The sequence below is a fragment of the Panthera uncia genome, unplaced genomic scaffold, assembly GCF_023721935.1.
Source record: "Panthera uncia isolate 11264 unplaced genomic scaffold, Puncia_PCG_1.0 HiC_scaffold_421, whole genome shotgun sequence".
In the NCBI taxonomy this organism is placed as follows: domain Eukaryota; kingdom Metazoa; phylum Chordata; class Mammalia; order Carnivora; family Felidae; genus Panthera; species Panthera uncia.
Genome location: NW_026059563.1, coordinates 1 through 11,847, shown reverse-complemented (window position 1 = coordinate 11,847; position 11,847 = coordinate 1). Strand labels below are relative to the sequence as shown.

At 37.5% G+C, this 11,847-nt stretch overlaps 1 protein-coding gene and 1 long non-coding RNA gene across 2 annotated transcripts in view; both read left to right on the top strand.

The window, feature by feature from the left end:
- LOC125918066 (uncharacterized) overlaps positions 1-1,025 on the top strand; it is a 6,719-nt gene extending 5,694 nt beyond the window's left edge. Inside the window, exon 2 of the long non-coding RNA XR_007456367.1 lies at positions 547-1,025. This is a non-coding gene — a long non-coding RNA (uncharacterized LOC125918066). The remainder of the gene's footprint in view (positions 1-546) is intronic.
- Positions 1-11,841, top strand: part of LOC125918064 (transformer-2 protein homolog alpha) — a 22,067-nt gene extending 10,226 nt beyond the window's left edge. Inside the window, exons 2-8 of the mRNA XM_049624116.1 lie at positions 1,140-1,273; positions 4,923-5,088; positions 6,624-6,812; positions 9,511-9,626; positions 10,693-10,818; positions 11,533-11,600; positions 11,757-11,841. Coding sequence (XP_049480073.1) covers positions 1,140-1,273; positions 4,923-5,088; positions 6,624-6,812; positions 9,511-9,626; positions 10,693-10,818; positions 11,533-11,600; positions 11,757-11,767 — 810 coding nt within the window. The 3' untranslated portion in view covers positions 11,768-11,841. The remainder of the gene's footprint in view (positions 1-1,139; positions 1,274-4,922; positions 5,089-6,623; positions 6,813-9,510; positions 9,627-10,692; positions 10,819-11,532; positions 11,601-11,756) is intronic.
- The last annotated feature ends 6 nt before the right edge of the window (positions 11,842-11,847 follow it).

Below are 11,847 nucleotides of genomic sequence, written 5' to 3'. Positions count from 1 at the left end.
TTTAATTTTTTTTTTTTTTTTTTTTTTTTTTTTTTTTTTTTTACTTTGAACATCAGCATGTGTTCTCTAATAATTGAGTTTAGGTAGATGTGTGCAAATTTCAGCCCAGAATGCTTTGCTTTAACTGTATCTTGGTATCTTAGCATGGCTTAGTGAAAGCTCATTTTAAGATAACTAAGACTTCAAGTTATAAATTAGTAAATACTTAATACATACGTGGGGGGGATTACAGTTAATGTTAGATTTATGCTTGGATTAATTATTTATATTAAAATTGTTCACATTTTAGGAAATAGGATGAAACATGAAAGGGGAGGAGGGTGAAGAATATGGTAAAAAACATTTAGAGAAATTCAGTAAATTTTCTTTAATTGTTAGAAACTAGACTTTTGAAAAATTTTAAAGATTATAAAATTGTTTTTTAATAAACTAGTTATTTGCACTTTACCTGCTGGCTTTTCCATTTGGTAGATAACATTCTGAACTCCAGCAGAGTTTTATAATCCCCACGTGCTTAAATATACTAAATGTTCTTTTTCCATTAAGGTTAATGTTCGTGAAGAAATTGAAGAGTTTTTTCCAAGAATGTGGAAGATAAATCAAGATAAAAGAAGGCTAATGAAAAGTATTAAAGATCAGAAAATTAAAATTGAATGGGGGAAAAAATTGAACAGAAGATTGGTCAGATAGAAGCACTTGAATATTTTTTTTAAGGCTATTTTGAATTGTTTGAATTGGGGAAGAATACACGAAGTATGAAAAATGAAAAACTCAATGAAGAATGAAGAGAAGTAGAAAGCAAGAGTGAAGTAGAATTAAAAGAATCTGGAAGAATGAATGGGTCCTAGGTTAAGTAAATGTATGGTTTATGTTCCAGTGTCTGTATGATCAAGTTGTAGATGAATTTGCATGATTACTTAGTTAATAGAGAATTGGTGATCTGGTTCAAGTAGGGAATTATTGAGGACAGTTAGCAGTATTAACAATGGGTTATTAATGAGCTGAAATTTTTTCTGGAGGGTGTTGCCTAACCATTTGTTTTTCAGGAGCAATCAATATAAATAATTACGGTACTTTAAATGTTAGGTGTTAGGCATCTACGTGACCAGTGCCATTTGTAATACTGTCTTCTTTGTTAGGAGTCTCGCTCTCAGTCAAAATCTCCAACGGGAACTCCTGCTCGTGTAAAATCGGAGAGCAGGTCAGGATCTCGTAGTCCATCAAGGGTTTCCAAACACTCTGAATCCCATTCTCGATCAAGATCAAAATCCAGGTAAGTGTGCTTAAAATAGTACTTAAAATGCTTTCCTTGGATTTTTCAGAGCAAAGTGGTTTTTTACTAAATTCCTTGTTTTTGCTGCATTTTGTATAAAGATTAGACCAAAGACCAAAGAAATTTCATCCAAAACATGAAGTAGTTTTTCTCAAACTGTGGAGTTTAGAAATGAATGTTCTAGGGGTGCCTGGGTGGCTCAGTTAAGTGTCAGTCTCTTGATCTCGTTTCAGCTCATGATCTCATGGTCTTGGAATCTAGCTCCTATTGGGCTCTGCACTGAGTGTGGAGCCTGCTTGGGATTCTCTCTCTCCCTACCCCCTTCCCTACTCTCATGCATGTACGCTCTCCCAAAATAAATAAATAAAAGATTTTTTTTTTAATGAGTGTTCTAGATAAAGATTTAGATAAGGCAGAGTCATCTCTTAGCCCAGTTAACCTATCAGATGCTGGCTGTTAATATAGATTCAATATGTATTGATTGATTTAAATGCATTTGGCATCTGAGGATTGGTTTTTTATTTCAGTATTTGTACAACCAAAAGGTAAATTTCTCCATTGGATACTTGGCATGTAATTTAGAGCGGAGAAGGTTGATGTGTCTATGTTGTACTGGCTATCACAATGATTTGAGAAGCTGTTTCAAGATTCATATTCCAGCTACATCCTTTACCTGAAGATTGTGACTTAGTAGGTCCAGGTTGGAACTCTTGTCGATGTAATTTTTTTTTCTTTTTCTTTTTTTTTTAAGTTTGTTTATTTTGATAGAGATGGAGATAACATGAGTCGGGGAATGGCAGAGAGAGAATCCCAAGTAGGCTCTGCACTGTCAGTGCAGGCTGCATGTGGGGCTCAAACTCACAAAACCATGAGGTCATGACCTGAGCCAAAACTGAGAGTCAGATAGTGATGCTTAATTAACTGAGCCACCCAGGCGCCCCTATAATTTCTTAATTGGAGACATAATTTCTTTGTGTAGAGTTTGTTTGCAAGGGAGCATGAGACAAAAAAAATCCATTAAAAGGCTATACTTTTCTTGAGTCCACAGCTATCTTTTCTGTCATATCCACGATCCAACTTGATTCACTAACCACTCTAATTAAATCATGTGCAGAATAGCACTGTGTAGAATTTGGGTGTGCAAATGGAAATGAGCATGTTTTCATTTTAGGACCTTCACACTTGTTGTTCTCGGCCTAGAATTCTCTTCCCTCAGATATTCAATCACTTAATTCATTCTCTGTGTGCCACCTGAGAACGTTAAAGAACATACACACCTTATTGCCTTACTCTTAATTTTTTTTCGTAATACTTACCACTATCTGATTCAGAGAAAAGCTTAGGCACTCCTGAAGGGTTTTTAATTTATGTCATTTATCATTACTGTTTAAAAATAACAGTTGAAGGGCACCTGGGTGGTTCAGTTGTCTTAAGTGTCTGACTTAGGCTCAGGTCATATCTCAAGGTTCATTGGTTCTACCCATACATCAGGCTCTCTGCTGTCAGCACAGAGCCTGCTTTGAATTCTCTGTCACCCTCGCTGTCTCTGCCCCTTCCCGCCCCGCAAAAAATAAACATTTTTCATTTTTTTTAATGTTTATTTATTTTTGAGAGAGTGTGAATAGGGGAGGAGCAGAGAGAGAGAGGGAGACACAGAATCCAAAGCATGGTCCAGGCTCTAAGCTGTCAACACAGAGCCTGATGCGGGGCTCGAACCCATGAACTGTGAGATCATGACCTGAGCCGAAGTCAGACACTAAGCCAACTGAGCCACCCAGGCGCCCCAACAATTGATATTTTAAGTGACAGGATTTCTTATTAATGTTTGTTTATCTTTTACAGTGAGGCTGTAAATTAGTGTTAAGGAAAATGGGAAATCTCTATATCTTAAATGTGCTAGGAACTACATCTCCAGGTCTTGCCAAGGAACTTTTGCTTTTGCTGTTCCTAGAATACTTTTCCCCTGTCTACCTAGTAAAATATGTCTCCCAGCTTCATTGTTAGCCTTCTTTGTTTTGAATAATCTTCCCTTGTTAGTTTAATTCTCTTCACGCATGTGCTCTCTTTTTAGACACTCTGGCCCTTAGCATGTATAACATTTATTGAATGCCTTAAACAAATTATTTTGTAAGACTGTGATCGCTCCATGGGGTGCCTGGATGGCTCAGTTGGTTAAGCGTCCGACTTCAGCTCAGGTCACGATCTCGCGGTCCGTGAGTTCAAGCCCCGTGTCGGGCTCTGGGCTGATGGCTCAGAGCCTGGAGCCTGCTCCTGATTCTGTGTCTCCGTCTCTCTCTGCCCCTCCCCCGTTCATGCTCTGTCTCTCTCTGTCTCAAAAAATAAATAAACGTTAAAAAAAAAAAAAAAGGACTGTGATCGCTCGCTCCTGGTCTGTGTGTTTATCAAAGATGGATCATGTGAATAGTAAATAAATAGCAGAGTGGCTGGAAATAGAGAAAGGAGAAGAACTAGGGAATCAGCAGGGGAAAGACAAGTGAGATGCTGTAGTAAACTTGAAGAAATGAAGACTGTTAGACATGAAGACTGTTACACGGGCATTTAGGTTGTTGGATTAATTTAGGAGATGCTGGATTGCAGTGGGCTAAAGAAAGATTGGAAAGGAAATGACACTTAACAGTGAAGGGAATGTAGAACTATATTGAGAAGATGGTAAGAATCAAAGGATTTTACTGTGGTGATAATGACAGTTGGTGATTGGTCTTTGTTATGGTAAGATACACATAACAAAATTTACAGTCTTGGGGCACCTGGGTGGCTCAAGTCAGTTGAGCTTCCAGCTTTGGCTCAGGTCATGATCTCACAGTTCATGGGTTTGAGCCCCGCATCGGGCTGTGTGCTAACAACTTGGAGCCTGGAGCCTGCTTCAGATTCTATGTCTGTCTGTCTCCCTCTCCCTCTTCTTCTGTCCCTTCCTCCCTCCCCCTCTGTCCCTTCCTCCCTCCCCCTCCCCCTCCCTCTCTCTCCCCCTCCCTCTCTCTCCCCCTCTCTCTCTCTCTGCCTGCCCCTCCCTCACTCACATTCTGTCTCTCAAAAATAAGTAAACATTTAAAAAAAAAAATTTTTTTTTTTAATTGACAGTCTTAACCATGTTTAAGTGTGCTATTGAGTAGTGGTATTAAATACATTCACATTGTGCAACCATCACTACCATCTGTCCCAGAACTCTTCATCCTGTAAAACAAACTCTATACCCATTGAACAGTGGCCCCTTGTTTTCCCCCTCTCCCAGCCCTTGGCAGCCACCATTTTACTTGCTAGCTATATGGTTTTGACTACTCTAAGAACCTTATATAAGTGGAATCACAGTATTTGTCTTTTGGTGGCTGGCTTGTTTGCCTTAGCATAATGTCCTCAGGGTTCATCCATGTCTCAGAATATTGCAGGATTTCCTTAGTGCTTGTTTTGTGTTTTTCTTTTAAAAGAAGATAGAGGTGTAACATGCTTGTAAGGTATAGTGTGAAAAGAGTGAATGTAGAAGGGATAGACTGAGAACAAGATGATTGTATGATTAAGAGAACAAGAAGAATATACTTGCCTCAGAAAGTAAAAAGGAGCTGGGGTACATGTATAAATCCTTGGCATTACCCATTTGCTTCAGTATTTTCACTTAAATTTATTTCTCTCACAGGTCGAGGTCAAGGAGGCATTCTCATAGACGTTACACTCGATCCAGATCCCATTCTCACTCTCATAGGAGACGATCTCGAAGTAGGTCATATACACCTGAATACCGGCGTCGTAGAAGCCGAAGTCACTCTCCAATGTCTAACCGGAGAAGACATACAGGCAGCAGGGTATGTAGTTTTAAAAAATTAATGAAAACTTATTTTGTCTTAGGTGTTTAGTTATAGCATAATATCTTGCTTTCATGAGACTAGACCGTCTTTTTGGATTTTTTTGGTTTTTGTTTTTGTTTTTTAACATTCATTCATTTTTTTGAGAGAGATAGTATGAGCGCAGGAAAGACAGAGAGAGAGGGAGACACAGAATCCAAAGCAGGCTCAGGCTCTGAGCTGTCAGCACAGAGCCTGATGCAGGACTTGAACTCACGAACAGTGAGATCATGACCTGAGCCAAAGTTGGACACTTAACTAACTGAGCCACCCAGGCACCCCTAGACCGTTATTTTAAACGGTCCAGGGGGCACCTGGCTGGTTTAGTCGGTGGAGCATGCGACTCTTGATCTTCAGGTTATGAGTTCGAGCCCCTCATTGTGTGTAGAGATTACTTAGGAAATAAAAAATAAATAAAGTGATATTCCAGAAACATCCTTAAGCATATGAATATTATTTATATTCATTTAAATATATTTTATTTTCTTGGGGTACCTGGGTGGTTCAGTCAGTTAAATGTCCAACTCTTGTTTTCAGCTCAAAATGTGATCTTATGGTTCATGGGTTTCAGCCCCAACTGCAGGGCCTGCTTGGGATTCTCTGTCTCTCAAGATAAATTAAATATTTAAAAAAATATATTTTTTATATATTTTATTTTCTTGACTTTTGAGTGAAAAGTTGAAATTTGTGAAGGAAATATATGTTCTACGAATTAAAATGAAAAACTGAGCTGAAAATATTGAGATTAAAAACTTTTGGTGGAGGCTGAGGGAAGCTGGCAGGGAAATACATGTAGTAATAATAATAGCTAACACGCATTCAGCACTGTGCAGAGGTTTTCAATGCATGTAATAGATAAGCAAGTTGAGCCTTGGATATGTGACATTGATGTTTGGATTTTGGCTAACTGGCAGAGTCCAGGTTTCAACCAGGCTGCTTGCCTTAAACTTCCTGTGCTTAACTTTGGTGCGGTGTTTTCCCTCTATGTGATACTGAATCATTTAACTGTAACGGAATCTGCTGTTATTTAATGATGCTTTGAAATGTGTAAGTACATTTTTCAAGTTAGGATTGTGGGAAAATTGAAAGAATATCCTTAATGAAAATGGAGGAAAGCACTTAAAGATGAAGTCATATTAAGTACAAATCTGTAAGGTATATAACATTTGAATAAGCCACGAATAAGGCTTTAAATTTAAACTAGGATGGATTCTTTGGATACATTCTGAAAATTGCAGGACTAGAAATAGAAAGTAGGGATGTTTTTATTTAGGATACAACTGGATGTATACTCCAAAGAAGGGGTGAGTGTACTGTATGTAAACTGTAAAATATTACTCATCTGGGTTTTTTCCTCTTAAATTCTTCTTTCCAAGTAACTTGAAGTAGTGTATAGTCTTTGTGTATTAGATGAGGTGTTCAAAGTATTTCTGTGTGGCTTAATTTTTACTTCAGTTTGGAGCTTGAAATTAAATCACATCTTAAATATTCAACAGGCAAATCCAGATCCCAACACTTGCCTTGGAGTGTTTGGCCTCAGTTTGTACACAACAGAGAGAGATCTTCGTGAAGTATTTTCTCGATACGGACCATTGAGTGGTGTCAATGTGGTTTATGATCAGCGAACTGGACGATCACGAGGATTTGCTTTTGTTTATTTTGAAAGAATAGATGACTCAAAGGAGGTAATTTTATAATTATCTGTCAATTTGACATTTTTGAGGTACATAATTATAATGTCAGGTTATTGTTAAAAGTTGACTGATAGTCTCCCAGTTCCATAACATGTTCTCTTTCATTCCCTGACCTGAGTCTATTCAAACTCTTCCTCTCAGTGTTACAGTTTGGAAAGTGAGATGTATGTGTTTGAGTTAATAGAAAAAATAAAGCATATGAATATTCTTCTTTGACTAAGTCTTATTCATACTCCCAAGAAGGTGATTAAACTAACTTTCTAAAAATTCTATGGTATTTTCAGTTGTCTGGCAAGCTCAGTTGGTGGAGCGTGCAACTCTTGATCTGGGGGTTGTGAATTCAAGCCCCATGCTGGGTGTAGAGATTACTTAAAAATAAAATCTTTTTTTAAAAGTTAAAGAGAAACTATATAATATTTAGGTTAATCTGTTTAATTTTGTGTCACATGAGCTCCCCATGTATAGAGTGTGTTTCCATTCATATTCATCTATTTTTCTATAATTAAAATATACCTAGAAAAAACTGGTCTTTTTTCATTTCTTTTTTTTTTTTTTTTTAATTTTTTTTTTCTTTTTTTCAACGTTTTTTATTGATTTTTGGGACAGAGAGAGACAGAGCATGAATGGGGGAGGGGCAGAGAGAGAGGGAGACACAGAATCAGAAACAGGCTCCAGGCTCCAGGCCCCGAGCCATCAGCCCAGAGCCCGACGCGGGGCTCGAACTCACGGACCGCGAGTTCGTGACCTGGCTGAAGTCGGACGCTTAACCGACTGCGCCACCCAGGCGCCCCTCTTTTTTCATTTCTTGTTTTTATTGCCATTCTTCATTTTCCTAATAGTGATCATAATCAATATCAATGATTTGAAATTGTGCTATTTTTTTTTTTAAGAAATTGCTTTTTTAATTATTTTTTAAATTTATTTTGAGAGAGACAGACACAGTGTAAGTTGGGGACAGGGAGAGAGAGAATCCCAAGCAGGCTTTGCGCTGCCAGTACAGAGTCTGATGTTGGGCTTGAATTCACAAAACCACGAGATCATGACCTGAGCCGAAACCAATGGTCGGATGCTTAACCAGCTTAGTCACCCAGGCACCCCGGAAGTTGTGCTATTCTAATGTATTTGATAGTGGAATATAAAGGGAGCAGTAGGCTTACTTTCTCTATACTAGAGTTCATAGCTATCGGGTTAGAAAATTCCATTTTAAGGAATTTGAAGCCCATTGTTGAGTTTTTATCAAAACTTTTTTTGTTCTTATCGAACCTTAATAAATGTCAGGTACCTGGCTAGTTCAGTTGGTAGAGCATGTGACTCTTGATCTCAGGGTCGTGAGTTTGAGCCTCACGTTGGTACTATTTTACCTATAGTAGTTATCCAATTACTATTTTACATGTGATAGTAGTTGGATATGGGTTGTTGCTCTATGTATCAACAGTATTTGATTGCGACATAAACAGTCATAAAAGTTCGCATATTTTTCAAAAATAATAGATGCTAGTGGCATCTAGTGGATAGAGGCCAAAAATGATACTAAACATCTTACAATTATAGTGCACAAGCTAGCCACCCACAACATAGAATTAGCAGTCCCAAAGTGCAAAGGTTGAAAAACCCCAGATAATTCTAACAAAATAATCCTCCAGGTTGTAAATCATTTATGTAATAGACGTTCTAATTAGCATTCTCTAAATGTTTTAATCTGTCAAATATTACCTTTTTTGGTTACATATTTGTGATTTATTTCTGGTCTCAAGGGATAAAGTTATAAGCTTAAAAAGTAGCTGGAGGAGGTGCCTGAGTGGCTCACTTGGTTAAGCAGCCTGCTCTTTGATAATCTGCTCAGTTGGTGATCTCCTGGTTCATCCCAGTGTCTCGGGGGCTCCGTACTGAGCATGGAGCTTGCTTGGGATTCTCTCTCCTCTCTGCCTCTTGTGTGTGCTCTGTCTCTCTCAAAAAAAAAAAAAATTAGTAAACATTTTTTTTTTTAATAAAAATACTAGGATATCTGACCTGAAGTGAAGGTTGTGAAGTATAAAACAATACCACAATTAAGATTTTTTTTAATATGAAACTTATTTGTCCTAGCTCTTGATTCTTCCCACAACCACTCCGCCTGGTTTATTTCCTTTATAAGATAAAATGAAATTGGTTCCAAAGAACTTTGTAATGTACTTGAATTATTGTCACATTTATTGGTATTCGTGCCAAAGGGCAGAATGTTAGGGAATGTGAGCACAGGTATAAAGACAGGAGCATTTGTTGGCCGGTTTAAAAGTTCTTTTATATTTGGAGTTCACTAGGTGGCGGTGTGTTACCTAAGAAATAGTTTTAGGTGAGCTGAATGGCAGTTTCTGCTTTGAGTTGCCTAGACTGAAACTAGTAACTGCAGCCTCGAGAGTTATGCAGGCTTCCCAACTTGTGTGGTTTTTTTCTCTGTAGCTGCCCCCAGTGTTTCAGCAGAGGGATGCTTAAGTGTCTGTGTATACATTAGAAAACTCAATACTATTGACATGCATAGAGCAAGGATTAATAATATAAAATCCTGGTCCTTATTGTTTAGGAAAGAAGTGTTTAGAGAATTTTAATTTTTTTTAACTTCAAATGGAAAATGTGTTAAATTTGTTGGCAGTTTTAGTAGTTTCTTCTTAGTAAAATATGCATGACTTTCTGTGCCTGTTCTCTGTTAAAGGCAATGGAAAGAGCAAATGGAATGGAGCTGGATGGTCGAAGAATTCGTGTGGATTATTCTATTACCAAGAGAGCGCACACACCTACACCTGGCATCTACATGGGCAGACCAACTCAGTAAGATAACATGTTTTCTAAGCTAAACTGTAAGAGCCAGAAATTCACCAGAAATGCATGCAAATTTTTTTATTAATTAGCAGATAAAATGATTTTTTCCTATAATTAGAATGGAAAGCTTAATTTGTACATATTCTAATATCTGTTTGAGGAGGGGGACAAATTAAAGCCATCACAGTTGTTCCTGACTCTTTGCTTGATGCTAATACAAATAAAAAAATTATTAAAGATGAGAAAAATAGTGTATGCTTTTAAGCATTCTCTTTCTATTCTTACATGACTTTGGAAGCCTTGTGAATAGGGAAGGGTTATTGGATAGTGATACATATTTTTTTTTTAAGTCAGTTTTCACATTGCAGAAAATAAAGAGGCTTTTATATATGTTTTTTTTTTAATATAATACAACCAAAGACAGTATTGCTAAGAATGAAAGAAGGAATTACTTTCAGTTATTTTGAAGCCTTGCTGAGGAAAATGTAGGGTTTGGCAAGGAGAGCCTACAGAAAACTAAAGTGAAAATAATGTACCTATGATTAGGAGTTGGGAAAAGTACAGGAGAAAGTGCTTAGAGTTTAAATTCACTGCCAAAGTCTTATAAACCAGATCTCAAAATTGTTGTAGTGATGCACCTCAGTGTAAGGTAGTTAATTCTTTTTGCTGTTCCGGGTTGGTTAACCTTTTTTAATTCATGATGTTTATTAATTGCATCTGAATTAGTCTTAAGGACTCACATCTTAAGTATTTTGGTACTGTTTCCTAGCACAGTGCTTCATTTCACCTTGTTGAAAAGAAAAGGTCCTGCTGGTTTGAGTAGTATAAAAGAGCAGTTTATAATTTGGAGAGTTTTGGGAAATCATTCCTGGTTATTTATGTAATGAATAGGAAGCCAAAGCAGAATAATACCATGGGAGTCAGCAAAGTGAGATGTGGAGGTAACCGACGCGAAAAGGGATAATCTTTCTTTCTACATTGTCTTCCCTCCTTCCTCCGTTTTATTTAAGCACCAGTTGGTATTAAATGATACTGGAAAATCACATTGATGTAAAATTTTTATATTTTTCTGTAGTAGTGGCGGTGGTGGTGGCGGAGGTGGTGGTGGAGGTGGAGGAGGTGGCAGGCGTCGGGATTCTTACTATGATAGAGGATATGATCGTGGGTATGACAGATATGAAGACTATGATTACCGGTACAGGTAATGTTTTAATTTGTAATTTTCATTCTAAATTAGATTATAATAGTATTTAGTACTTTTAATTTTTGTTTCATATACATTAATAAAATATTTAAAATAGATTTTACAGGGACATGCCTAGGTGGCTCAGTTGGTTAAGCAACTGACTTCAGCTCAGGTCACGATCTCAGTTTATAAATTCAGGCTCTGCACTTTTGCAGAGCCTGCTTGGGATTCTCTCCCCCTCTGTCACTGCCCCTCCCCCACTTGTGCTTTTTTTCTCTCAAAATTAAGTAACTTTAAAAAAATAGATTTTAGGGGCGCCTGGGTGGCGCAGTCGGTTAAGCGTCCGACTTCAGCCAGGTCACGATCTCGTGGTCTGTGAGTTCGAGCCCCGCGTCAGGCTCTGGGCTGATGGCTTGGAGCCTGGAGCCTGTTTCCGATTCTGTGTCTCCCTCTCTCTCTGCCCCTCCCCCGTTCATGCTCTGTCTCTCTCTGTCCCAAAAATAAATAAAAAACGTTGAAAAAAAAAATAGATTTTATATGATGGTTTCTTGAAGGGGGAAATTATTTTCTCAAGATTGAGAACAGAGGTCAGTAATCTGTATTTGCCAATATTTTGTTGTGTCATATGCTTGCTGTTCTAGTATTAATTGGCACACAGAGAATGTAATGGTTATTTTCATCTGCCTCAGTGATTATGTGGTATGCAAAGTAATCTTTTATTTCCTACAGAAGAAGATCACCTTCTCCTTACTATAGTCGATACAGATCACGATCAAGATCTCGTTCCTACAGTCCACGTATGTACACTTTTACTTTGTGGCATTAAGAACCATTCGTAATCAATGGTTTATTTTAGAAAATCAGCATATATGGAGATTGTTCATAGTTTGACGAATACTAGGCAAGTCAAACTATAATTGTCATTTTGACTTTTATTTTTTGCTCTCTTTCAGGACGCTATTGATAAACAGAATGGTTGCAGATGAGGACATCTTTCTCTCTCTCTCTTTTTTTTTTTTTTTTTTTTTTTTTTTTTTTTTTTTT